General features: G+C 38.2%; 5 protein-coding genes across 6 annotated transcripts in view; 1 reads left to right on the plus strand and 4 right to left on the minus strand.

Moving 5' to 3' along the window:
- Positions 1 to 8045, minus strand: part of inppl1a (inositol polyphosphate phosphatase-like 1a) — a 34403-nt gene extending 26358 nt beyond the window's left edge. The window contains exon 1 of the mRNA XM_015003652.2: positions 7527 to 8045. Coding sequence (XP_014859138.2) covers positions 7527 to 7702 — 176 coding nt within the window. The 5' untranslated portion in view covers positions 7703 to 8045. The remainder of the gene's footprint in view (positions 1 to 7526) is intronic.
- Positions 8046 to 13081: 5036 nt separating this feature from the next.
- Positions 13082 to 15084, minus strand: folr (folate receptor). Its single transcript, XM_088011384.1, is given in 5 exon segments — positions 13082 to 13171; positions 13174 to 13419; positions 13544 to 13679; positions 14491 to 14679; positions 14776 to 15084. Coding segments are annotated over 5 exon segments (732 nt in total). The 5' UTR covers positions 14905 to 15084; the 3' UTR covers positions 13082 to 13139.
- Positions 15085 to 17276: 2192 nt separating this feature from the next.
- Positions 17277 to 20296, plus strand: anapc15 (anaphase promoting complex subunit 15). Of its 2 annotated transcripts, none has more exons than XM_015003672.2 (5): positions 17277 to 17334; positions 17472 to 17662; positions 17743 to 17802; positions 18712 to 18852; positions 18949 to 20296. In XM_015003672.2, the coding sequence occupies exons 2-5, from the start codon at positions 17543 to 17545 to the stop codon at positions 18994 to 18996; spliced, it is 369 nt and encodes a 122-aa protein (XP_014859158.1). In that variant the 5' UTR covers positions 17277 to 17334; positions 17472 to 17542; the 3' UTR covers positions 18997 to 20296. The 2 variants fall into 2 exon arrangements, with proteins under 2 accessions (XP_014859158.1, XP_087868003.1); XM_088011877.1 differs by having other exon boundaries at positions 17279 to 17334; positions 17541 to 17662.
- Positions 20297 to 21026: 730 nt separating this feature from the next.
- tomt (transmembrane O-methyltransferase) lies at positions 21027 to 22306 on the minus strand. The gene is made up of 4 exons (XM_015003676.2): positions 21802 to 22306; positions 21507 to 21703; positions 21299 to 21421; positions 21027 to 21224 (listed from the first exon to the last, which is right to left on the minus strand). The coding sequence occupies exons 1-4, from the start codon at positions 22112 to 22114 to the stop codon at positions 21027 to 21029; spliced, it is 831 nt and encodes a 276-aa protein (XP_014859162.1). The 5' UTR covers positions 22115 to 22306.
- Positions 22307 to 24965: 2659 nt separating this feature from the next.
- On the minus strand, positions 24966 to 27688 carry sfrp2l (secreted frizzled-related protein 2 like). Its single transcript, XM_015003675.2, has 3 exons — positions 27053 to 27688; positions 25985 to 26065; positions 24966 to 25816 (listed from the first exon to the last, which is right to left on the minus strand). The coding sequence occupies exons 1-3, from the start codon at positions 27576 to 27578 to the stop codon at positions 25398 to 25400; spliced, it is 1026 nt and encodes a 341-aa protein (XP_014859161.2). The 5' UTR covers positions 27579 to 27688; the 3' UTR covers positions 24966 to 25397.
- Positions 27689 to 27731: the final 43 nt, after the last annotated feature.

Consider the following 27731-nt stretch of genomic DNA (forward strand, 5'->3'; position numbering starts at 1 on the left):
AGTTTTTTTTTTTTACAGTGCATTGTGTTCTGCGTCCTGATTGGCTAAACAATCTCCGTGCTTCTTCTCTACCTGTGTGCCAGTAACGTTAAATATACGCAATACAGGTTGACAAATTTTGGCAAGCATTTTTGCCCAGAAGAAGAAAGAGCGACAAAAACACACCTGCACCACAGGCTTCAGAAGAAAAAGACATTACAGAGCAGAGTCAGGCCGCAGTGTCACAGTCAGAGGCACAGTAAAATACGCGAGTCACAATTTGTCCTACTGTACTTTGTATTGATAATTAAAATGATTATTTTACTGCAGTTATTTGTAAGAAAGCGTTCTATTTGTTAAAAAAATGCTTGGGCCTGAGAACAGATTTTGCTCTTAGGTTTCTATGAGTATTTAATCATGCTGTATAATAAGTGTAAAAAATAATTTCGCCCATCACGGGTTCTTTTCAGAACGCAACCCGGCGAAAAACGAGGGTTCACTGCATTTATCGTCTCTCTGGGAGCATGTTGGATTTGAAGTGTTGGCAGCCTTTTGACAATCTTAAATGTTATGGTAAACAACTCTACGCTCTACATACAAACATTTTAATACTGTTAACCACATAGTGCTAATACACAATTTTAAAGACTGTTTAAAATGTTGACTGTATTATTTTGTCTTTGTTTTAAAAAGTTCAACCCTGCTTCACAGTACGATCACTGAGGTTTGTGGCTATAATCGAGTTTCAGTGATTAAACTGGGTAATCAATAGTGATGGCAATAATCTGGGTAACCCAACCCCCATCTGGATCCACTACCTCCAAGCTCAGGGCTACAGCAGTTTTAGGCAAATACAGAAAGTAAAGTGATAAGCTGCTTGTCAGTCTGTTAGTTTTGTTTCCTCACTACAGAGCGGTTTCTGTCAGCTATAAAAAACTCTGTGGTTGGCTGCGAGAGCAGTCTTTATGCACCACCAGTTCTAGGGAACTGAAGTCCCATCGGATTACTTTGATTCAACCAATGACGCTTTCGCTTTTTTTTCTCTCTTTCTTTTTCTCTTTTTTCTGTTTTGGTTGTCATACAAGTAAAAGGTTATGAAGTATTTAACCACATGTTAACCACACAAATGCTCTTACTTCCTGCTGATGCAGCTACTGCTCTGCTATCATTTAACAAAAACGCTTATTCTATTTCAAATTTAGACTGCCACTGTGCTTTAAATATGTTATAAAAGTAAAATAATCAAGTCAGATAATAATGTAGGGACAGCTGAATACTGTCTTTAGCAACTTTCTTCATGGTTGTTTCAGCTGTTAGCTTAACTGAGAATTAACTTTTTACTTTTTATTGACTAAGTACACAAAGTTTAGCTTTTTTTTCTTAAAAATAGAACCTAGAAGGTAAATTAAATTTAGTTTTCTGCATATTTTTAAAAATCAAAAGTTGAAAGCGTGGAATTGCGCATCTGTATTCAACCATCTCTACTCTGATACCCTAAATATAATCCAGTGTATCCAATTAACTTCAGGAGTCAATTAATTAGTAAATAGAACATTGGCAATGCTTCATGATACCGTGTCATATTCTTCACAAACAGAGCATGAGTGAACAAACAACAGTATGAAAACGAGGCAGATCAGCATGACTTCAAGCTAAAGATAAAGTGAAGTATATAAATAAATATCTTAAGCTTTCAGCAACTCACTAATCCTTGTGCAATCCATCAACGATTTGGGCACAAATACAAACCCACCAAGACAAAAAGCATGGTTGTGTTAACTCTTAAGGAGATACAAAGACCCACAGCTCAGATGGGAGATTCTACTACTGACACCATTACTTTTAGTTGGCAAGTGGACCAAATGGCGAACAAATGTATGCCAGGCCTTTCAGATTACCACTTGTAGACAAAATGTAAATGAGAAAACAAACAAAGCAAAAACATGGCACCTTTTCATTCAAGTCTACAATAACAAGTTACTTTATGGTGGAATATCTCATTAATTCCAGTTAGATCAATTTCAATTTGCGGATGTGTCATGAAAAAACCTGAAAGGTTCAAGTTGCAAGAACAGTAAACGTGAAAATAAAAAGTTGTCGTTGAGTCAGCCAGTCAGTTTACTTTGGTAGACAAAGAAAGAAGACAGAAACTGAATAGTAATATAAACTTTTTTGTGTGTTTAGTGCTCTACATATCAAACTTTTGCTTCTTTGGAATCTTCTTATTGTCGTCCTTTTTTCATCATAAAAATTATTGTAATTCAAATACGACTTCTTTTTTCCCCCAGGACATTAGCAAAAGTGAAAGTAGTTTCTGTGGCTAAACGAAACAGATAACGTGCAGTTGACTGAGAAGTTGATGGTTCAAAACTATTTCAGACCCAAAGAAATAACAATATTAAAGATAACAAGCACAATAAGAGAAAAAGCACAAATAATAAGAACTGAAAAAAATGCAGGGACATGGGACTTTAATGTAACTTAATATCCTGTTACAGGCAATGCAGACCACTGTGTATCATTCAAGAAACAATCAGCTTCATAAAAATATTTTCTTGTTATCGAAAAAGAAAACATTGCAAAGCACAAATTAGTTGTGGTTTTCCAACCGTTCTGGCAGTGAAAGAACGATCTGCGTTAGCAGTATGTGTGAAGAGACCAAGTCAGCATAGCTGCTGTGTATCTGTGAGGGCTGATATTTACTGCATCCCTTCTGATGCTCAACGCCACTTCCTTTCCCTCGTGTGCTAATGTGTCACTTTGACCTCTCTTTTGTTACAATCAATTAAAATAAGAAGCATGTGATCTTTGAAGCATTTCAGAGGGTCAGAGTGACGTGAGGAGGGTATGAGGAATTTTCAGCATGAGTAAAAATCAGTCCAGATGCCACAGCATGTAGCTCGGTGACGTACTTGGAGGTTTTTCACACCTACTGGTGATGAAAAGGTTCTTTCCTTTCTCTTATAGCGACAAAAGCAATTAAAAGGTGAGAAACCAGGGGTCTGATACGGTCATATTTTCCATTTTGCCTCAGAACTGTGCAGAAGTGCTTCAGTAATCATTTATTTAAATGACATTTAAACATTTTCACGTAGCTGATTGTTTCCTGAATAACACGACAGTGGTATGCACAGCCTGTAGCAGAATATGAAGATGCTACATATTCCACATTAGATTTTTTTCTAGTGGCTTCTATTCAATTTTAGAAGCAATATTTCTAATTGGATTTAGCTCTATAGTCTTTTCAGTCACCTGCACAACACTTGCTTCTATTTAGCTCTTAAAATATCTAAAATATCGTGTGTTTATGAATAGCTACATAAAATCATTATCATCAAGACATTTATCACTCGTATCATTGAATTATCAACAGGAAGTGGCCTAAGGTAAAGAAATTTTATTCTACTTTTGCTTTCACTTGCATTAATGTCCTATGATAAAAAATTAAATTACAAAGAACAAAATATAATTAAAACCTGATTAACCTTAGCGGAGAATGAATTATGAATTATACAACCACTACATTTGATCTTCACGAAAGCAGTGCCTTGCAACAATATTGCTATACTATTAACTTTTCCACATTTTGATATGCTACAGTTAAAACAAACATGTCAGTATTTCATCAGAATTTTATGTTATAGATTAACATAAAGTAATGCATATTTGTTAAGTAGAAGGCAAATGATATAGTCTCATTTCATGAAAATAATAATGTAATATTCTATGCAACTACAAACAAGCAAGTCATAAGTACAAAGAATCAAGTTTTAAATATTTACAATCGCTTGAGATACAGTCAAACAACTAGCACCTAAACCTCTATTAAAGTGATCACTTATTTTGTAACATATTTTCTTTTTTTGTAGTAATCAGTTTTCACTTTGGCATTAAAAAGTTTTTTTTTTTGTAATTTTGTTTGTAGTGAAAAGAGCCAAATGGTTTGGATCGTGACTAATTTGTAAAAGCAATAAAAATGGTGAAAACATCCAGGAGCGTCAATACTTTTATGTAAGTAAATTGGGCAGCGCAATAATGCTCCTCTGTGACTTATTTCAAACAACTGACAAGCAGAAGGTGGGGATTCTGTATTTTACTTAGCCAATATCTTTTCTTTACAATAGACGGTAAATAATTAAGGTGAAGAAGATCATAAAGAGATGCTTATATTCCTCTATGAGCAGCAGTCAGACTGCCTGTCAGGTTCATTCGTTACTGATATAAAAAGTAAAAGTAGACAGTAAGAGAGAGGAAGGAAGACATCTAGGAACAAATGATATATGTCAGGAATGCTGCTGGTGAAAAAAAAAAAGATGCACCACATCCTTCCAGGAAATTATTTTTTTTCTTTTCAGTGTTTAATGATCTACAAGAGAAATGAAAGTGATCAAAAGCAACCATCCTTTTTTTATAACACAAGAGATTCGTGTGAAAGAAAAATTGTGCTTTGCGGAATCAGATAATGATATTTATCAGTTTGCTTTATCCTACGTACATCTAATCTAAAATTAAAAAAACTCTGATCATTTAAAAAACTGAATTTATGACTAAAACATTTGAAAATGTACTTTTAGAAACATATCTTTACAACATTTCTTGTAGCAAACACTTTCGGCCCCATTAGACAAATGAAAAGCCCTGCCGATGTGTTTGCGTAGATCCATGAAAGTACAGCACAAAACGATGCCCTGCTGGTGTCTAAACACGCAACAGCCCACAGAGCATGGTGTAAACTGTCTGATAGGGGATGTAGGTCAAGCCAATGTCAGAACACTGAGTCACATGGCTTTGTGTTTCCTGCTTTTATGCATTTTTTTAAAACTTTGTGTTCGTACACAGCGTCATATTAGACTCCAGAATTTAACCATTGCCTTCCTACACTTTATTTACCCCAGCTGGGTTATTTTCTGCAGTTAACAAGATAGCCAGTTTTAAGATTCATCTGCTCATCAAGTATTCCTGCCTGAGTGACTTTCTTTTTTCGAATGAAAGTAAAAAAAAAAAATTCATCACTTTCTTGAATAAGCAGGGCACCAAAATCCAACTTAACAGACGTTTTGTCATTTCACAATCCACTCTGCATTGAAGTACATCAATTCTCAGACCCGATCTATTTCAGGTCTGAGAACTGAAGTGCGTAGCAACTCAAGTACAACTGACTTCAGTTGTTATGTCAGACTATCTAACTTAGCAACTTTATTTTAATTAAATAGGAAGTTAGCAAAAAGATTACTACTGCAAAATTAAAGCTAGTTTTGGATATTCAAAAAAGAATTGAAAACTGCTGAATGCTGAAAAGCTCAGAACTACAATGGACAGAGTGGCATAACAACATGAAGTATCACAAATGCTCATTTGGGATGGACTGTCAATATGTTCCATCCCTTCACAGTCTGGTATCTTAATATGACATAAGGCTATGTGTAACTCTTTAGCATCTGACTTAAATTATAACTACAAAGAGCAGTAAAACTCTGTAGTTTTTACTTATCTTGCTTTTCAAACAGTATCCTCACATGTAGGCCTGTCACGATAAACGATAAATCAATTAATCACACGATAAATTAAACCTATCAACCTCATTTTAATTATCGGCTTTATGTCTCTTCCTGCCTTTTGTTTTTTCTTTCTCTTGATGACACTGAATGAAAAAAGGCTCAACTCCGGTGTTCTCACTTACCTTCCGTTCCTATTTCCTTAGTGTAATGTCCAGTGCACATGAAACGAGTTGTCGGCCCATTTTCAAAACCTGACACCACACATTAGCCGACAGAAATCCTAGGTATAACGGTTCGATCGTGCTGTGTGGTGTCCAGCCACACAGCCATTATTTTGGACTTGTAGCCCAAAATAATGGCTACAAGTCCAGTTAACTAATTTTAATATCAGGCATTAATCAATGCTTTATTAGAATCTACCTGTGATGCATGTGGCTAGAGTCAGCGTAAAGTCCTGACTGAATGAAAATCATTATAACCTACTTATGTCACGTTAACGAAGAACAGCTGAAAACGTACTGGGTTTATCAACTGGGTAGCAATTTGGCTCCAACTCCTCCCCTTGTCATTTCTATATTCTTTGCACGAAATGTTAAATAAATATTAATGTTGTTTCCACATATCATCTCCGATGTCCGCTGGACTTCGGGTTGCGCCGTGTCAGCTGTTTGGGTTTCCCCTCCGTAATTTCCCCACAGAAAGCGGGAGGAGAATCCGCGCTTTCTGATTGGCTATCTGTCACATCCAGAGTTAAGCTCCCGGTCGGGGAAAACCCCTGATTTAGATCGGAGCGGCCACGATATACCGTAACTCACCACACACTGCAGGATGATCGGTTACGAAATCACCAGGGACAATCTTAGATCGACCAACGATCTAAGATTATCTTAAGGGGAAAATAGGGGCAAAAAACTGTGTAGTATGAACTACTGCATTAGGTAGACATATGTGCCCGTCTTCTCTATTTAAATCTAGTGATTACTGAAGGGCACATACAGACTTCATAATCTGCACTCCTTTGGTTGAATGCAGTATTTATTTCCACTTTGGCTTTTTATTCAAGTACGTTTTTTGTTAATGGAGACTGAGAATCCATTTTATTTTTGTTTTTGGTTGTTTTGTTTTAGTTCATCAGTTCCAGTGTTATGTGTTCTTTTGAAAATAAAGTGTATCTCTCTATGGCAGGAAATAGCGTGCATTATTAGTCATTTCCATTAGATCAGTGTCAAAAGGTCTTGAAACAATATTATCGTTTATCGCAATAATTTTTTAGACAATTAATCGCTCAGCAAAATTTGTTATCTGACAGGCCCACTTGAGAGTATTATAGTGCCTTTCCTTAAGATTGTTTTAAGGAAAAGCTGTTTTCTTTTCATTGATCAGAGATGATCAATGAGATCTGATTCCGATCTCTAACCGACTGATGTGTGAATTTCTACCAGATATGACCGGAAACAACTTGGTGGAGCTTGCCTTTAATAATGAAAAGTGGAATCTGTGGACTGAATAAGACAGCTAGCTCATTGAGCTCAAATAAATCCCAAAACTTAATGCCTATGCATGTTAAATCTTACTAGACGGGAAACCAAGAGACTGCAGTAATTCATGAAAGCGTGCCACCCTTTCCTTCCTATCTACAATCATCTCCAGAGCCCGAGGCCGCCTGCTGCAAAGGATCCTGTAAAAATAAAAAGAGCGCTGCAGGGAACCACATCACACAGAGACAGAGGGGGACAGCCCAGAGGTTTGGGCCATGCTGGAGTTTCACTGCTGGCCAGACAGGCTGTGCCTCTCTCCCACTCATTTCCCTTCAAGGAGAAAGTAAACACAGGCTTCACCTACAATTTCATCACATTTTCTGCAGCAGAGCGGGTTTATTTATAACTTATACAAGCCGAACTCTGCAGAGTAATAACAGACTGAGGAGTGTTTTTTTAAAAAGAAAAAAAAAAAAACTGGACTCTCTGGGAGCATATGTGATCTGGCTGAGGGCTCCCAACACGGCTTAAGCTAAAACAAAGATAAAGAAAGCAAAAAGAAGTTACTCACAGCACACACAAAGCGTAAGCACCGTTGACACTCTCGCTGTCCCGCACCAGAAAGCTGCCGTCTCTCCCCGCTCGAGCCAACAGCTCCTCGGCCGCCGCGCGGCTAAGGTCCCGGTGGTACCACATCGGCGGAGCGGGCCCCAGCGGAGAAACCCCTCCGCCTCCTCCCCCGGCCATGGCCACAGCCCTTCAAACCGGGTTCAACTCGAGCCGCTTCCCGTCTTCTCCGACAGAGACAAACAAACAACAGTAATACAAGCTCAAAGAGGGAAGCTGGGAGGGTCAGAGGAAGCGGAGAAAAGTTAACGTTATCCCAGCGGAGGCAGCGGCGGGGCTACAAGCTGTTAATCTGTGAAGTTAGTTAAGACTGTTTGCGGCTGCTCGCCTCAGTTCCTGAAAGGCGCACCACCCTCCTCTTTCGCTTCCCAGTCCCACGGAAATCAGGGTATGTAAATCCACGCAGGACACAGGGCAGAAACAGCGGGGCACCAACACAGTCAGCAGCCGTGGCGTGTCAAAATAAAGCGCTTCCTGGTGGGAGGAAACGCTTTATTTTGGAAGTTACACCAAGAGGGTCTTTTAAAGGGAACTGGTGGGATTTTCTCGAGTTTATTTCTGGTCGGCTTGATTAAAAAATGAGTCTGGATGGAAGGATGATGGAGGAGACGGAGAGGAAGACAGGAGACGACACAAAAGCCAGCACACATTCTGCATCCCATTCAGTTAAATTGTCAATGGAGTGCTAGGTGGCTCGGCTGGTAGGGTTCATGCATCATGTTGCAAAGGTTGTCCGGGGTTCGATTCCCTATGTGAAGATTGTTTATCACGTGTAATCTTATTTTTAATGCGTTAATTCAAATAGTACACATTTTCTTCACTATGTTGCTTTGGTTGTATGTTGGCACAAACTGGCACCTAATTATGCTATTTTTAAAAAAATAGCATGGTGTATAAAGGAAATACTACACCATGCGATGAAGAATGAAAGGATGATTCTCTTTTGCATGAATGCACACCATGCAAGTATTTTCAACTTGCTGGATTATGTTAATCTGGACAATTTTTGTTTAACTTAAATGATTTAATCTTATATTAGATTGATCTCTAAGTTAAATCAACTTTTAGTCATATTGAAAGAACGTATCAAAGAGATCTTGAGGAATTTACCTACTCCACGTTGTTGCCTACATTGGCAAACCCTTCACTAATGCCAGAGGGATTTCCTCTATGGGTACTTACAGCCGGTGGGAAGACCTAGCTCCGGCAGTTTCTCAACATGCACTGTAATCCAGTTATGCAATTCTATTCTTTCCCAGACCACACACATTTACACACAGACGATGTAGCTGCCAATCTAAGGGCTAGACTGACACACCACAAGAACAACAACAACAAAAAAAAGCCTGGTCACTAAAATGGATGGTTCGAATAGTCACGCACACAAAGTAAGAGGTCGACATGCAGCGAGAGGTGTGTGTGGCTGTCTTAAATGTGGCCGATGATCTAATAGAAGCTAAGTATTAATAACAGCCAGGTTATTTCTGGTTATGGCATCACTCTATGTATCTGTCTGAATGTGAGCTAAGTATGTGGCCTAGAACAATAACTAAATCTCCAAATAGAAAGCATCAAAATTAACTAAATATTAGATCGACTTTTTTAAGTTAGGTTTTTTTTTTTTTTGCTTCCTTAATGTATCTGTCTTTGGTTTTTGTAATCCCAAGCTATGCAAACATCACGACAAACTGACAGCGTCCACAACTGTACAGCTTCTGCACATGCAACACAAAGAAAAATTCTTACATAGTTGCTGTTGTGTGCATTTGGTTTGATACAAAAGACAAAGAAGTAATTTCTTTTCATTTGTGACTTGTAAACATGGGATATCCTCTCACTAGGAACAGAAATTAGTCTGAGGTAATGTTTTCACCAGTTTTCCTTACAGTTTTCTGGATAAAATTATTTTAATTAAAAACTGTCAGATGTTTTTAATTGCTATTTTTCTTAAGTATCAGACAAGAGGAGTGTCACATGTTGTGCCAAGTATACTTATTAACAGATCTGTCACGATTACAAATTTTTCTGGACGATAAATTGTCCCAGACGTTATCACGATAAACAATAATATTGTTCTTTTGAGACCATTTTCAAGTAATATAGTGGTAATGGAAAAATAATGCAACAACTCATTCTCAAAGATCAATAAACTGTATATTCTGGCAAACATTTAACAATGGAATTCTTTAAATATCTAAAACAAAAAAAGCAAAACAACAAATTATCTTTCAAAAAAAGTGATAGTTGAGACCAAAGCACCAAACTGAAGACTTTTGTCATCCAGTTTTTGGTGGAAAGAGAGAGAAAAGGCAAAAACGATAAAAAATGTAAATGGGAATTATTGAGTTTGTTTTAATTTATCATGCAATTAAATGATTTATTGCTTATTGCAACAAGACTATTATTAATAACCACAACATTAACAGGTACAGTTGCTTGCATACATATCTCCTGAACTTTTTTACATTTTATTACATTGCAACCAAAACTACGTGTTTATTTTAATGGGATATGTGACGGACCAAGACAATATAGTTCTTAACTGTGAAGTAGTTAAGAACTGTAACTTTTTCTTCATCAGTTTTTTTTACCCATCTTAAGGTGATAGAGAGCCAGTTAGTGGTTTGATGATGGTAGGGATACACAGAACCATGTGCACAGTCCAACCTAAAGTCAATATAAAATGACCACACATGCAAAGTACAGATTATTAATTTTCACTGTTCATACTGTACAGAATCTTACATCTTACATTTTATATTTTATGCATTTATCTTTTTATTTTATTTTTTTATATTGTAATTTGATCTGTGTGTATGTGTATGCTGCAACTGCACAGTAATTTCCCGGTTGGGATGAATAAAGTACTTCTAACTTCTAACTCTAACTCTAACTAACTAAAGCCCAACACAAAGCCCTCTTAATGTTTGAATATGAAAGCTTTTTGTTCTAAGTTGACAGCAGTAACCACCAAAAAAACAAACAAACAAAAAAAAAAACACAGCATTTAATCGTAAACACATGTATTGGTTCTTGTGTCTTTTGTTTTCATTCATTATTAACATCAACAAAGCTTCCAGTTTCAGAGTAAGTGATTTAAAAACCCACTGTCTGGTGTATTGCTCAGACAAACTCATGCTGGTGTGGTGGATGGCTCTGGTGCTCCACAAAGCAACAGACAGGGGTTGGTGGTCAGTGGGTGAGCGGTGAAGCACATCCTGTCACGTCGCTAGTACGTCACAGTCCTAACAGAAAGACACACAACCACGAAGAATGGGCCAATTAAAATAACGTGCTTGTTTGTAGATTGTGGGAAGAAGCAGGAGTTCCCTCCTAGAACCAGGTGAGTGTTCAAACTCCACATACAAAGGCCTAGAATAGCCCTGAGACTCCAAAACAGGAAATAAAATGATCAGTGATGAACCAAGCTGATTTGGAGTTACGGAATAAGGATGGAAGACTTAGAGGTTTTGCCTTTAGTTGGGAGGCTCAAAAACATTCATGTCAGAATTAACACAATTCTAGAATTAAACTATTTCCATAATGGGAAAAGAAGTTGTGGTGGTTGAGGAAAATAAATACTGTACTTTCCGCACTATAAGGCGCACCTAAAAACCTTCAATTTCCTCAAGAGCCAACAGTGCGCCTTATAATCCAGTGCGCCTTATATATGGACCAATATTGAGCCACAACAGGTTTAGTAACTACGGTAAGCAGCCGCCGACTTCATTTTTGCCCGTAGAAGAAGAAGCGCGCGGTGCATGCTGGGATAGTTGTCAGAACGCTGGTTTGTTAATAAAGTTTGACTGACCTATCTACTTACCGACCGTCTATAGTCAGGTCATCTGCAGGTCATTTAGCACCACGTTCTCCATGAACATGCTGTGAGCGAACGGAGAAGGGTGACCATCGTCTGGCCACGCCCCGGCCCAGTCGCAGAAGGCTCTCCTCGCCAACCGGACTGATTCTAGAATTGTTGATATTCTTTATGTCAACAAAGTGGCTTTAGACATTTATCCGGGTGCTTCGGCTAGGGTTAGTTACCAAGGGACCTGCCCCTATACATTTAAAGCCGGGGGTGGGGAGGAAGAGAGACAGAGACTGCGGTGGCAGTCTCTGTCTTTATTATTACACATCCACATCTGTAGAGTACGAACAAATCGCGTCCCGTATAGGCAATCCTGTAGTGTCTATTCTATGCTCCTTATACTGCGGTGCTCCTTATATCTGAAAAAAGTTTTAAAGTAGGCAATTCATTTAAGGTGCGCCTTATAGTGTGGAAAATATGGTACCTTATTTCCTGGGCTGGAAACAAGGCATTGCTTCTACAAGAAGGGACAGAGTAGATTGTACTTCTTGTGAAAGCTGTGCTGTTGTTGAGAGTGTAATCTCTACTGCCATCATCTGTTGGGGTAGCAGAATCATAACTAGACTCAACATAAAAGACTCAACAACCTGAGAAAGACGGATGAAGCTGAAAAGTTGGTTTCCAATTCCAGCTTCCAATAGCTAAAGGGCGATTCCACTTAATTTTTCACTACTTTCCGCATCTTTAATCAACTCTACTACACCTAGACACTTGAAACTTGGACTGGATTATTCTCTTCTTCAAGCTGAATATTTAAAACCTTGTTTGTGATTTGTGAAGAGGAGAATAATCCAGTCCAAGTTTGAAGAGTATAGGAGTTGAATTTTTTAAAATTAGAGTGTGATCCAGATGCCAAAAAACAGTGATTATCGAACTTTATTGGGTTTTCACAAATCAGAAAAATGTTTCTCAAATCACAAACATGGTTCAAAATATTCAGCTTGAAGAAGAGAATAATCCAGTCCAAGTTTCAAGTGTCTAGGTGTAGTAGTTTTTAAGCTAGAGTTGATTAAAGATGCAGAAGGTATTTAAAAATTAAGTGGAATTGCCCTTTAGCTATTGGAAGCTGGAATTGGAAACCAACTTCAGCTTCGTGAAAGACGGATGGTTCTCTTCTGGGGACTACTGTGGAACCACTGGAGATTATGGTGCAAAGAAGAATTTTACATAAAATCAAAATTGTGGAGAACCCTAAGCATTCTCTTCATAAGTTTGTCATACAACAACAGTGTCTTCAGTCAGAGGCTTCTTCTGTTTCGCTGTCATATAGACTGCTACAGACAATTTTCCTGTCCACTGCCATCAGCATCTTCAACAACTCTTTGAAGAACTTTGAATAAAGTCATTTCTCTTTGGGATCAATAAAGTATTTTTAATTGAATTGAACTGAATGAAACGAGTTCAGGAAAATGTTATATATACTATAACTGAAAGCCTGGAATATCATGCTATTAAGCAATTTTTTTATTTAGTCAAACATTCTAGCTTAATAAACAGCATATAGGTGTTTGGGCCACATTTGGGAATAGAAGGTGGCAGTGACGTATTTCTTTTGCTTTTTGCCATTCACCTTTACGACTGAAAAAGAAGAAAAGCATGCTCAATCTTAAAAAAAAAAACACTCTGAAGAATGTGTTTGAAAACACTTTAATTACTGAATCCATTGTAATGCAAGATATGGCAACGGGGTCATGCTAGAAGATGGTTGCAAAGAAAGACGTGGCAGTCAGGAAGAGTAGCGTTGTCACGGGAAAACTTTGGCCCCGCTGAGCGGTGTTGAGGTAGTACTCGGCCACCTTCTTGTTGGGGTTTGATCCTGTGAACCAAAGCTGCATGCAGCGACCAGAGTCTTTGGTAAGGGTGGTGTAAAGGTAAGAGTTGGACCAGATTTGTTCACACATGGATTTGGGTGTTGGATAGACATCAGTCCATTTTCTGCATTGACTGCCTGCAGGACACTTGTTGGTACCTGTGAGAGAAATGTGGAGAAATGCATAAATGTTACATAAAGGAATATAAAGAAGTTACTCATTTGTACACATAGTCAAGCATATTGTTCTATGTCTGTGCTCTTTGCTTCTCGTGTATCTTACCAGAGCTCCAATCCCATCCCTTGTGCCAATTTGTCTTGCAAGTAAAATCATCCTTGCAGTCTTCCCACCACTGTTCACAATCCTCTTTACAAAGAGGCACGTTCAAGATCCGTTCCTTTCGCCAGTTTTCATCTGCCTAAACACAAGGGACAACCTTCTTCTATAACAGAATTCTTCACAGCACATGAGTTTTGCAAATAAAGCAGTGTACTCTGGTAAATCAGTTATTTAAAAAAAAATAAAATTACATGAGTGAAAATTTTCACTTATGTCTGATCTTAAATCCTACCATGGAGTCAGCTCAAGTTTTCTTTTATAAATCACAGAATAAGTAGTTTTCACAATGAGTATTTGAGCTTTTTGTGAAGATTGACTCCTGGTCAACTTCGGTTCTTGCCAACATATCCTGTCATTTGGATAAACTTTAATGAAACATCCAATTTCATCTCATACATGGTTCTTGGATATATCATCTCCTCTGAATAAAAACAAAGCAGCCACTCTTAATGCCTTACTTTATTGCCTGAATTATTTGAAATCACAGATGGCTCTGAATCCAAAATGACCAAAACAAATATAATGCTGTCGGGACCCTTTGACCATTCCTCTCACATAATCTTAATCCTTTAGAAACAATCAGGAAAACGTTTTCCAATAAACATATGTAAATCTTTATTTTGTGCTGGGGTTTTTGTTTTTTCTACTCTTGGATCATTTTCTCATTTTATGTGCATAACTCTGAACTTTTTTAATTTAGACAGTTTTAAATGTGTTTAAAAATGAACTTGACATTCACCATCATCCAATTAATCTGTAAAGTATTTTTCATAAATCTAATTCGAGCCAACAAGACGCTTAAAATGAACTTCAAGTTTACCATTTTTGGTCAAATACTTTTGCTGCCATCTAGTGTTGCTATCTCACAGACACACTTCGACAATACACACCGATTGTATCCAGGGTCCTAAGTGTGGGGAACACTCATAGAAGCAAGTGTCCTGGATGAAATGTTGCTTGCACTTGGAGCTCATAGCACCGCAGTGGTTCCAGTTGAAATAATACAGGTAAGAGTTGTCATTGTGAGCCTCTTCGCTGGTGTTAGCAGTGCAACATGCATTCTCACGCCAGGGGGCACACTGCAAAAGTGGATGTTACATCACGACTTGAAGTTACCGCTTGAAATAGCCTTCTTTGCTGTTCAACGTCAGTAACACCATGCATGTGTTCCTAACCTGACGGTGCAGTGCTCCCTCAGGGCCAGGCTCCACTTTGTGATGTTTTGCATTCATGCACATGTTGAGTTGGTCCAGACACAGAGCGCCACTGGAAAGGGTGAGCAGACAGCCCAGGAACAGCAGCATGGCTGTAGAGGGAAAACAACCTGTGGAGGTTTGTTATCACGTGGCCAAGAAAACACGAAAGCAGCAGCCATTCGCTAATAGTACTTTTCAAAATTCCAGCTTAATCTGAAGGGATGTCTACCCATTTTTAAACCATTACCAGAAAGAATTAAAATTTGTATTCATTATTAACTTTAAGAGAACTTGTAGTTCCTCCTTCACTCCTTGCACGTCTTTGTGTTTTCTTTTTTTAGTCTTGTTAGCACAGAGTAATGTTAAGATTATGTGAATTATTTAGGTTGCCTTCATTTGTCACTTTTAGTCATTGTATTCATATTTTATTTTCAATCTAAATCTTCCACCTGCATACCTGTAACTAAGTCCTTTCAAGCGTCTGCCCCTACTACTGATATACAGAGGTAGCTATCTGTTTTTTTTCTAGAGCGTAAGACTAAATATTCCCACTGCTGGAACAAGTGGGACGGCCACTGCTCAAGGCCACAGGACACCGGTATCATATATTTGGCAATACAGTAAAAAATATTAGTCTACAAGCTAAACGTTTATTAGAATTGCAGTTGTGACTAAGTTAAAAACCATAAGGGAATCACCTACTGAGTTGAATTCAGACTGCTATACACAATAGCATGCAAAGATATTTAAGTTTTTGAACACTATCAAACTGTAATAAAAATACATTATTTTCTATGTAATATAACTGAATCGTTTCAAGCCTCTGCCCCTAGTACTGATACTAAGTACAAAAGCTGCTATCTGTTTTTTTTTCTAGAGTGTGAGACGTTGCTGTTTAGTGCTGTTCCATAATTATAAAGTCGAAGGGAAATTATAAATGGTTTTTAAAATTTGTTTTACAAAGTGTGACATTAATTTCCATTCATACTAATGCCAAAACTTTGTAGAATCACCTTTTACAAAAGTACAACTGCAATTACTGTGGGTAATATTTCTAGCAATGGAAAACAATCAGGACTTAAATAACGTTGCTGTGCTTATTAGCCCCTATATATCTAGAAATAGGGTATTTGCTACATATGGAGACCACACATACAGTTCAGTCTTTTCTCAGGATACAAAATCAAAACTTTTACCATAGACTAAACATATCACAATTTCTTTCATAGTGTCAAAGACTCTTGCTTTTAGACTTAGTCGAAATAAATAAAGAACAAATCTCTTTTACCTTTTCAGTTTCTGTCTTGACAAAATTATCAAGTAAAACTTTATCCCCAGTCAACCTCGAGCACACTTCTCAAGACAAAACAGGAAATTCAAAGCACATTGAACACTCCTCTCTCAAGCTTCCTGAGTTGAGTGTGGACGAAGACAAATCCCTCCATAACTAGTAAGTAATTTGTTTCCAAAGTTCAAAGTCTAGGTCACAGTTGTAGGAAATAGCAAGAACAGGCAAAAACTGAAGTGTGTGATAATCTGAGATTTTATTACATGTGGTAGGAGATAGTTTGGCCAACCTCAAGGTTGTTCATCCTCCCTCTCCTACCTACATGTGATTGAAAAACTTACAGAAAATAGCATGGTGAGTCATTAGAAGAAAAAAGAAGCATTCCAGATATCTTTTTGCCACACTCGTGAATAGCTGGTTTAGATGAAATATTAACAATACACATTATGTTTTTAACATGTGAAGTCACTTGGGCTACAGCAGATGTTTTATATTATCAGATCTGAATAAACATCCATAAATCTTATAAACTGTGGGTGGAAAAAAAACAAAACAAAGAAAGGCAAACATTCAAAAGAAAAAAAATAGAACATGTCTTGAGGCTCATATCATTCATTTGTCAGGGATGAGAGTACACTCAACACACATTTACATGTTGTCATGTAAAAATAGCTTCTGCTAATGGTAGCAACTTTGGGATTACCTGTACCAGGGTCAATTACAGTAATTTCTTCTGAAAGCTCATGAGCTTCTGTTTGCTGTCAGTCATCAACACCAAACTAGACTGAACCAAAACTCTGTGCATTGTTTTATATTTGGGGTATCATACAAGTAGATATTTGATCTTTATTTTTGACATTTTGAGAAATTTCCAGTGTTGAACTGTTTTTTTTTTCTGGTTAATAACAGATGAGTACAAATTAAGTCTGAATTTATGATCATGCTTCAAACAACAAAGATGAAAGAAGCTTGTATGCTCTCCGTTTTCTTACATTTCCATTACAAGTTACACAAACATGCACAATACTAGATTCACGTTTTCTTAGCGTCATTGAGTCAAAGATATAAGCCATTGTTTGAAGAACAATGTAAATTTTGCTTCTGTATTATATTGCTGTTGTCGGGACATGCGCTTAAGTTATTTTTTACTCAAGCGGAACACTTCTGAGGGGGACTTTATAGATGAACACCGCTTGTTTCCGGTTTTCGTTGTTTTGAATTATTTCGAAGCAGCAGCGAGATACTGACAGGTACAGAGTTTAATATCCTTGAAAATATTATCCTTTATGGTTTTGAATGTATTCTAATGATTCTTTAAAACTTTTATTTAAAATAGTATACTATATTCCCGAATTTAAAAAGTCTTTGTGCTGCTGTTGTGTTTCAGGGCGAGCTCTGGATTTAAAGCTCCAGCTCTGAGTCACATTGACTTGTTTTTGGACTTATTCTCTGACAGTCATGTCGACACTGTTTCCGTCCCTGCTCCCGCGGGTCACCGAGTCTCTGTGGTTCAACCTGGACAGACCTTGCGTGGACGAGACGGAGCTGCAGCAGCAGGAGCAGCAACATCAAACTTGGGTATACCTTCACACTCTGCTTCATGTCTTCCCTGCTCCCAGTTCCCGTGTTTTTAAACTTATGATCTCTGGTCTTTTCAGCTGCAGAGCATCGCCGAGAAAGACAACAACTTAATGCCCATCGGGAAACCTGTTTTTGAGGTAATCGCAGGCTGAGAATAAACTGTTTTGCGTGGTTTCCTAGCGTGGATAAAACAGTCTCTCTCTCTCTTTTTTTAAATCACGTTACAACCACAACTTCAATGTACTTTATTAAGATTTTTCTGTGGTAGACCAAGATAAGGTTGTGCTTACCTGTAACTGGTAAGTGGAAGGAAATTATGAAACTCCCAAATAGAATCCGGTGCAACCATTTAAATTTTGAAACCACTTATTAGCAAATAGATTCCATATCTGTGTATTTTACTCTTAATATAAATATATAAAGCACTAATGGCTTTCATTATTAGTAGCTTGGCAGGAAGTGGGAGGATACACACCAAATAGATCAGGAATAGAACCTGGGACTTCTGGGTAGAAGACCATTACTCCTATACATGGGGCAGGTTCTTTTCCACCTAGCCATGCAATGCTAAAAATGTCAAAGAACATGCTCTGGGCAGAGGAGATTTAATCCTTAAATATGCAGCCAGAGCTACAATAGCATTAATTAGATTAAGCATGTCCACATGTTAGTCCAGACTGGAATCAAATTGAGATTACATGGTAAGATTTTAAATAAATGTTTACACGAAAGCTGGTTGTCTTTGTTGCAGTAGCTTACAGTGGCTCTTCATTTGAACTGTCTGAACTTGAGCTGTTTTTTGCAGAAAAGAAGGAGCAACAAACTGAGTTTGTAGATGCTCACAGAGGGTTAGAGATGTACCCCAAAAGTTGAAGTTGGGGAAGCTTGAAGTTGTAATTGTGGTGAAGGATGGCTCAAACTCAGGGGGCCTCCATGCACATGCATGCAACACTTTTCAGATCTCTTGGTGTTAGATGTTTTTGAAAGCTGTCCAAGAAGCGATATAAATCGTTAAGTTCATTGTAGTTTTCATTTGATGGATGCAGGCAGGTTATGAGGAGGAGGAGGAAGAGGATGACGAGGATGAGGAAGACAGTGAGGAAGACTCGGAAGATGAAGAAGACATGCAGGACATGGACGAGATGAATGACTACAACGAGTCGCCTGATGACGGCGAGATCAATGAGGTACCTTAATTTAACCTTTCAATGTAGCTACCGCCATCACTTGTTGTTCTAATCAAACCCAAAATAGATAAATCTGCCCTTGTTTCACTCGATCAGGTGGACATGGAAGGAGCAGACCAAGACCAGGACCAGTGGATGATTTAAAGCAATTTTCTGTCGCAATCGGCGTCTGGATTTACACTCGCTACCAAAAATGTGACCGATGCCTAACCACTCTGTGACTCAGATATGTTTTAATATTTGTGCACCTGGGATGAAAATCTAGTTGAAACACATTAAGATACTTCAGGGGAGCGTTCAGGTGAATCTTAAGCTGTGATCCATCAGTCTTTAAAGCTGTAGACATTGTTGGACATTGCTGTGAAGTCTGCTGCCTGGAACACACTCAGAGATGGGAGATTTGTGTATAAATACTGCCATTGGTCCGCATTTCTTGTTTTTAACTGCAGGCTTACTTAATCAATCCATCTGGTTAAAGCTGCTCCAAACCTGTCAGGTGCCCTGACGTAGACCCAGGGACTGTTTTGCACACACTCAACCCAGCAATCTGCCATTTAAACTTTGACCTGGTCATATCTTAAGTCATGTGCTATGGAGATGTTCTGAATTGCTGATTCAGGGAATATTGCTTTGGTCAGCAAAATAGTTTACCTGTAAAAACAGCCCATCTTTAAAAGAAAAAAAAAAGTCTACTTCTCTTTTATTGCAGTGCTACTGAATTGTGGTTGTAAACTCTCCTTCAGTAGAAGGTTTAAAAAAAAAAAACATTGTAAAATAGTAATGTGTTCTCAGCTCTCTTATCTTTATAGTTTGCAGCTGGGAACAAATGCTCTGATTAAAGTTACAGGTCTCAGTTAAAGGTCATCACAAAGATTCACTTTTTTGAGAGATTATTTTTGTTCTATTTGTATTTTTTGATTTTATTTGCTATAAATTAAACAGCTACGTATTTTATTAGTGCTTTCTTGTTGTTTATTGGGATAAATGTTAAAAATGTCTAATATTGGGTCAGGATTATGTAAATCCTGTTTAAAGGCTGGAAATTTTTTTTATTGTACTTCTCTGGTGAGAGTCCAACATTAACTTTCTTTATTTAGGTGTTTAATTTCTGGAGCAGGGCCAGTGAACTGAAGTTTTACAGGAGCTCTGATGTCAAAGTGCGTTTAAGTAACATGTAACTCACTTTATTTGAAAGATTTTATTTATTTTATCTCTGGTCTTGGTGTTTTCAATCCTGATTTTAATGCTAGAGTTAAATCAAAATAATTTTCTACAGTTTACATTAGTATGAAAGTATGATTGACAGATTGAAATCTAATTTACTAATTAGCACTGACTCTCCAATGACTCGTTGCTCGTTGGGGAATATTTGGGTGGATACAGAAAGCTTCACTTTTTAATGCTGTTTCACGTCTTTAATAAAGTCTTAGGTATAAAAATAGAATGCCTTCCTCATTTACCTAGAAAAAAGTAGTTCTGATATTAAAAGTAAGCTGGATTTAAGTTTCAACTTTAAAAAAATGCTTTGATACAATTTCTTTGTAACTCTAGCAGCATATTTATGGTCAGTATCCCATTGGCAGGTGACGCTATGTCACATCGTCAAAGTCTTTTGACAAAAAAAAAAAAGTTCCTTCCAGGATTGTCCAGGAAGTATTGTGTTTGGCTTAATTCATATCCTGCCAAAAAGATTTCCCACAGCATGATGCTGACACTACCATGTTTCCCTTTGAGTATGGTGGTCAGGGTGATGTGTAAAGTTAGTTTTGCATGTAAGCTATTAAGAAGAATTTTAGCCTCGTCTGACTGGGGCATGTTCTTCCACATATTGTCTGTGTCCCATAAGCATATTTTTTTCTGGTCCCCTCTTTTAGCTACTAGCCTAGGTTACCCCTTCAGACATTTGCTTGCACTGGATTTTATTTCAAAGTATGAGAGCAAACATGGCTGAATGCAATGGCACAACTCAATTTTGAGATAACATTTTTAAAGCGTTTTAGAACCACTTATCATTCCCCCCCCCCATCAGTTGCTACTTTGTCTGTCACGCACAATCCCAATAACATAATCAATCATAAATCAGATCATTTTTACTTTGTCACAGTTTTCTTAACAAAATTGCTATAAAATTATTCTCTGTCATTATTAACATGTATTCCAACAGTAAAGGTATTTTATTTAATTCCCTGGTAGATCAGCTCAGCCATCCCATCCCTGATGCCCCTGCTGTACTCCAGCGTGGCTCGGTGGATCTTCCACTCATACAAGCCGCATTTCCGGAGGTATCGGAGAAACTTTGGAGCCCCGGGAAACAGCACATTGTCAGCCACAATCATAGACCCTTTTCCCAGCAGACCATATCCCTCCAGTAACTGAAACAAACAGAATGGAACAATGTTAATGTTTCTTTATTAATCTACTAGCTGTTTCTTTATTAATCTACTACCTGTAGGTCAGGCAGGTAGCATTTCTTCCAGTGGTCCATGAAGACAAAATCCAGCCTCTCCAGGTTGTAGTCGGACCGCAGCCGAGGTATTACTTCATCAGATGGATTCACAATGAGCTCCACCTGAAGATGCAAATAGATGACACAGAGCAAAAAGTTTGCATTAAGGGGGATTTCACGAGTAGCTGGCCATTTCCTGCTGTCTCACCGTGTCATCGTCAAATCCTGCCAGACGGATGATTTTCTCAGCAATGGCTGCGTTCCCTTGATCCATCTCGATGCTGTAGAGTCGGGCCCCAAGAGGAAGAGCCCGGGCGATTCTCACGGTGCTGTATCCACAATGAGCTCCCAGTTCCAGCACTGTTAAAGGGCTTTGCTCCATCAGAAGGCGGTCCAGAATCTTACCTAAACAACAAAAAACACTCACAAGCTCTAGCAGGTATGAACTCAGAATGTTCTTCACATCAACACTTCATGCACACTGAAGTAAACAGATTCCCTGCCTTTTTTAGGCCCAATGTTGCTGATGAACTCCACTTTGCTGCACCAGTAATCGAAGGCGTCCAGGATGCTGTCTGGGTCCCCAGGTGTGGAGTTAGTCAGAACGTACTGGAATGCACGCTCTTCTCGGCTCAAACCGGTTACACAGTCCTTCCAAATCCTAACCAGAACCGCCCGGTAGAACAGCACAAAGTAGTAGCGGTACCTGATTATCAGTGTCAGCAGAAGGGGAAGAAAAGCCAAAGCAATAGCAGGGGACACCATCCTTGAAGAGAAGGAAAACGGGAGATGCATACATTTTATTAGAAGTGTCATGCAATCTCATTTATTCTTTGACAGCGGTCTTCAACTCTTGGACTGGACTCTATATCAACTCTGATATGAATTTGTTATAAAAGTATTACTGATTGCACTTTAAAAATTAGGTAACTTTATTTTATTAAAGGTAAAGTTTAAACAGTAATGATTTCCTGGTTAATGTCAAGTTGTCATATCAAAGACATTTTGAATAATGTCAGCTTTGTATTAAAAGTGTCATAATTTACTGAATGACGCTTTATGACAACAGTCATAAATATTCATGAAGGCTTATTGATGTTCATGACAGGTGTTATGTCATGTTTATGACGGTGTCATGACAGTCTTATTCACCCCACTTCAAATAAAGTGTTACCAAATACTGAGTTTCTAAATAAGGAGAGGTCCAACCAAAACTTTGGGAATCAAAATACATGACCCATTTGTTATTTTGTTCCTTGTAGAAAAGAGCGTAACTTTTGTATTGCCAACATTTTGAATATAATAGGAATGACCTGTGACCTGAGTGGAAATGACAGACTCTACACAGACAACATGCAAACTTGCTTCAAGGCAGCTGTGTAAATAACACTACGATCATTTGTACATATTGAACAGTTATCTGTTGTAAGAGCTATTACAAAAAATACTATTACAACCAATAGCATTTGGAGATAGCGCTACATATTTATTCTTGATAAATAAATATTAAACTCCATGGTCACAATTTGGATTAGCAAAATGTTCCAACAGCTTTAATTACAAATTGTCTACTTAAAAGAAATGTAGTCCTTTTTATATCAGCTCCAGTAATATTACCATACCTATATCACTACTTTATTATTATCTACTACATTATTTGATTTTTGTTTTGAAACTACTATATTTTTGGCAAGTCACTATATACTTAGCTTAACAATATTAAAAATGTATAAAGTATCACGGAAGGATGCTTCTGTATCAACTTTCTTATGTGTGCAAATTACACAAGAATGACTTACCGTTCTATGAATCTATCTGTTATTTTGAGCCACTAAAACAATTATTTCTACAATATATTCATTTTACAGAAGCAAGATGATTTGTCTAAACTTATTGCGGTCTTTAAATGACAGAACTATTAATTTGAATTAACAATTATGTTGAAATACTTTCCATTTACTTGCCTTTTCTGAGATTGGCGGCTTAATGTACAAAGCTCTATAAACTTTTGAGACAATTTATCGTACGTTTTCATTCTTAAGTCTGAGAATAAAATGCTCCACCATTCTCAAACTGCATCCACAAGCTCTCTGCTGTGGATCATACGCAAATAAATGTTCAAATGAAAATAGTAAGAAAAACTTACCTGTTTTCTAAAGAACAGTGACTCTTCACTAAACAGAAGTGAAAAGAAGCAGACCAGCTGAGCACGAGAGGAATGCACCTGTATCTGAGAAGCTCGGACACTCTGCAGTTTGAATAATTTATGCATCACGTGACTGACAGCATGTACACCGTGATTATTGGCAGTTGTTTTAATGAAGGTAACGTAAAGTTGAAACATCGGTTTGTCTGCTTTTATAATGAGACGTGTTAGATCCCCATCTGCCGATATCTAAACCTGAGCAAATTATATGTGTAGGAGCAGACAGTGATACTGATGGAGGCGGCATGAAACCGATATATCAAGTTAACATCAACAGGTGTGTTTCTGTGGAGTCCAATTTCTGTCTTCACTGAGTCATGGTGGAAAGATCAAGAACAGAATGAACAAAAAATTCATGCAAAACTATAACACAAAATGTAATAATACACTGATGGGGTTTAATTAAATACAGATGGGAATATTCAAACATAGCAAAACTATGTGAAATACATACAAATTGGATGAAAAAAGTTAATTAATATGACTTGAGAATTTCTTTATGATGTGGATATTTTCTGTCTGCATGCAAGTAAAACTCCACAAACATTGTCGTTGAAAGGCTACACTTGATGTGAAATAGTAACTTTCCAAACATTGCATCACCATCACTGCCTGTGCAACTTCACCACAAATAGTTGAAATTGCCAACAACCAGAATACAGCTCTATGTCTCATTCTTCAGAGTTGAAAGGTTTTCTAAAACATAACAAATCAAATAAAGTCGCATCTTGCAAGTCTGAATTTTGTAACAATCAGGCTGTGGACAACTTGAACTGAAAACTGATAACGCCAGATATATATATATATATATATATATATATATATTTATTATTATTTCATACTTTCAAAACATGGGAAACATGCATTTAGAACTGGAAATGTGTATGTGAAAAAGAGCTAATACCATTTCACAAGGTGAAAAGGATAAAAGCAGCCTCATAGTTTACAATTTTCTAATGTTGTTCAGTGTCATAAAAAATGTTCTCCTCTGTTGATGCTTCTGTCCCCTCAGCCATTTAGTTTCTTGCCTTAACTCTTCAGATCCTCCCCAGGTCCCCTGTTGAGCTATGCCTTTTCAATAATTAACTTTTCTAACAAAACCAGCAGATGTTTTGCTTATTGCACTAAATGGAATAGGAAATGGACACATTTGTCAGTACAAACACAAAAACAAGCTTCCCACACTGAAGGTATTTTTTTTATGCTTTCTGATGTCTAAAGTTTTTTTACTTTTGTCCTTGAGTTGTCAGCTAGTGCATCCTCAGCATCATCAGCTACTTAAACTACTTCAGCATCCTTACTGCCCATCCTTAGATTCATTGTTACTACATTTATTTCTTGCACCAAACCTATTCAACTTAGATATTAGGTATACTTCACTTCCTCTAAGTCTTTTTGTCATGTAAATATGCCTACCTTGTTAGAAAAATATGTGGTAATGCAAAAAAAAAAGCAAACTAATTAATAAAATAAATTGCTTTATTCACAAAAAACGATGGGTTATCGTCAAAATAAGCTTTTACTATAGAAACAATTACTCCAGTTGGAATATTCTCAAAATCAATTAAAAGACTACTAATGCATGATGTCCGCTGTAATGGAAAATGGGTTAATTCTAATTTCATCAGAATACAAATCCAATTCTGAATATTTACAATTTTAATAATCCCTAGCAGTTAAATCACAACATTTTAAGGGTGTCGTACAACTTATGCCAGGTGGGAGTATCTACTCAGTCTTTAAGGGTGAATATTTTTGTGATGTTGTCTCTCTTTTTCTCAGTTGTAGTATTTAGGAATGGTTGTGTCTGTTAGATTTAGGCAAATAAATATAAAATGTTACTGCTAATAGCATACCGGCTCCATTCTGTAGCGAACTAAAACGGCTACTTGTTTACAGCTCTGGACAAGGCTTCTTCAGAAGACTTCTGATGAACTTCTTTAGCTCTTTGTCCTTCCGGGTCCACTTAACGAGTCGAGTCAAAATGAGTCTTCCTTCTTCCGCCTGAGCTAGGGCCAGGAACCATCCATCTTGGGGTCTGTTCTCCAGCCTTCCTCCTCTCTTTGCCTTTTTTTTGTCAACCGGCTCCTCATTTTGCTCTTGCTTGTTGTTTGTCTCTACCAAGTCTAAGTCGGGACAAGTGCAGCTGCCTCCTTCCTGCAGCCACAGAGCCCTGTGGGTCATTGCGCCTCCAAACTCCTGCGCCCTCTCTGCACCTCCCCCTGCCCACCTCAGGATGCGGCTGCGGGCCACAGGCACCAGCTGACGGTCGCCTCCTACTGTTGAGACACTGTCCAGACGCATCTTTAAAGCTGTGACGTAGAAGGAGAGATTTTAATGCTGTTTCTAAAATGTCACTTCAGACAACTTTCTGATCTAAAAATGTATAATGTCTATGCAAAAACATCACATTAAACAATTCAAGTCTTCCTGGATAAAAAAGGAGAGGAATGTTCTGAAAGGCTACGTTGGTTCCTCACCGTATGGACTGTGGCAGAAGTTTTCCTGGATGTCAGACTCTCCTTCAGCAGTCAGAGAGCAGGCATCACAGATGATACTCCCTGTGGAAGGGAAAGAGAAACAGGATTGTAATTCTGGCTGTCTGCAGTGGGGGCAGAGAACAGAGGATGAAAACAGACTTCATCTCCAGAGCAATAAATTCAGTGGTCACATCAATAAAACAGGCAAAGAAACAAAATGACATGAAAGAACATAAAGACAAAAAAAATACAACTACAAGAAAAACTCTATGTAAAAACGTGTAGTTAAATAAAAAGTAAAGAAAAAAAAATCAAAGAAAAACAAATATAAAATCTTCATGTTATAATAACATTTTGGATGGAATTTCAAGTAACTTATTTTAGTCCTTTTTAGCTTCTCCTATTGAAATGAGAGGTTGTAGACACTCAACCACTCAAAAATATACCCAAACTGCTAATGGCCAATTTTCTATAAATATAAGAAGTAAGCTGTCTAATTAATATTGAGTAAAAAGCAAGATATAAATTACGTCACAGCGATCAGAAATCTCAACTTTTTTTCCAGAATCCACACAGACCTGTGCAACACAGCCACTTCAGTAAAGAGACATAATTATCCAGAGGTTTGACTTGACTTATCGTTAATGCCTACTATCTGTACGGATTACAATGATCACAGTCGTTGTCAAGGCTTGTTTAGTATGTAAATTTCAGCCAAACATCTCAACCTGACCGAAGAAACCCCAAATGGAAACAGCAGTATCAATTAATCACTATTAACATAATAACAAGGAAAATGTCGTTCATTTATGTCTATATCTGTTAGGTTGGCTTGTAAGAAAGATGTTAAGGCCCCACATTTGTTTAATCGCGACACCCAGTGGGGACCCGAACCTGATATTGGGAACCACTGACTTGGGCTAAATTTGCATTAAAATGAAATGCAGCCAGTAAACAAATAAAGTCTACAGAACGGTGCCGTGAAAACTCGAACTACGGCAGATTGTGTGATGTGTTGTTTGAATTAGAGTTATAGTTAAAAGTAGGAATATGCTAAAGACGCTGTACCTTTCAGCTCCTCCTCGCGCCTGACCTCCTCTTCCGTCCGCTCCTCCAGCTGTCCGGTTGCTGGGATACAGAGCTCGGTCCCGCTCGGGAACCGAGAGCAATTAAACATCTCGGGCCAGGGGAACCCGAAGGCGCTCATCACGGGCACGCAGCCGTCCCGCACGGCCTCGCACAGGCTCCTGCAGGGGCTCACGGGCCCGCCGAGCTCCGGCAGGCACACCGGGGCGAACAGCGAGCACAGGAACTTCTTGGTGTCCTGGTGGCACAGCTTGGAGATGAGCGGCAGCCAGGCGGCCGACTGCTGCTGGGCCTCTTTCAGGGAGTCGTGGCCGAGCAGGTTGGGGATCCACATACGCCGGTAGCCGATGCCTTGGCACAGAGACAATGTGCTGGGGATAGGCTTACAAACCGAGCGGACCGAAGAGCTGAACCCGATGGTTGGAGGTCCGAGCAGAACTGGATCCGCAGGGTCGGAGGCATAAACTACACTGAAGAGCATGAGAGAGATGAGCACAAAAACAGACATGGCTCTGGTAGTTTAGTGAAATGTTCGCAGCTAGCAGCACTGCCTGGACTTGACTCTCCTTAGGGTGTAAACAAAGAGGTGTTTGGTAGAAACAGGGGGTAATTAGAGGGCAGGCGCCTCCCAGTCCTCATCCCACCCCATCAGACTAACTGA

The sequence above is a fragment of the Poecilia mexicana genome, unplaced genomic scaffold (genome assembly GCF_051168715.1).
Source record: "Poecilia mexicana isolate PSO_F unplaced genomic scaffold, ASM5116871v1 scaffold_13, whole genome shotgun sequence".
NCBI classification, from domain to species: domain Eukaryota; kingdom Metazoa; phylum Chordata; class Actinopteri; order Cyprinodontiformes; family Poeciliidae; genus Poecilia; species Poecilia mexicana.

What these genes read in the sequence shown, in the direction of transcription:
- sfrp2l (XM_015003675.2), bottom strand. Translation starts at nt 27,578, where the DNA reads ATGTCTGTTTTTGTGCTCATCTCTCTCATGCTCTTCAGTGTAGTTTAT. An exon ending in GCGCGAGGAGGAGCTGAAAG is followed by an intron (nt 26,066 to 27,052) that starts GTACAGCGTCTT and finishes TCCCTTCCACAG; the next exon opens with GGAGTATCATCTGTGATGCC. An exon ending in CTTCTGCCACAGTCCATACG is followed by an intron (nt 25,817 to 25,984) that starts GTGAGGAACCAA and finishes TCTACGTCACAG; the next exon opens with CTTTAAAGATGCGTCTGGAC.
- tomt (XM_015003676.2), bottom strand. Translation starts at nt 22,114, where the DNA reads ATGACACTTCTAATAAAATGTATGCATCTCCCGTTTTCCTTCTCTTCA. An exon ending in CAGGATTTGACGATGACACG is followed by an intron (nt 21,422 to 21,506) that starts GTGAGACAGCAG and finishes TTGCATCTTCAG; the next exon opens with GTGGAGCTCATTGTGAATCC. An exon ending in GCTACCTGCCTGACCTACAG is followed by an intron (nt 21,225 to 21,298) that starts GTAGTAGATTAA and finishes TGTTTGTTTCAG; the next exon opens with TTACTGGAGGGATATGGTCT.
- anapc15 (XM_015003672.2), top strand. Translation starts at nt 17,543, where the DNA reads ATGTCGACACTGTTTCCGTCCCTGCTCCCGCGGGTCACCGAGTCTCTG. An exon ending in AGCAGCAACATCAAACTTGG is followed by an intron (nt 17,663 to 17,742) that starts GTATACCTTCAC and finishes TGGTCTTTTCAG; the next exon opens with CTGCAGAGCATCGCCGAGAA. An exon ending in ATGACGGCGAGATCAATGAG is followed by an intron (nt 18,853 to 18,948) that starts GTACCTTAATTT and finishes TCACTCGATCAG; the next exon opens with GTGGACATGGAAGGAGCAGA.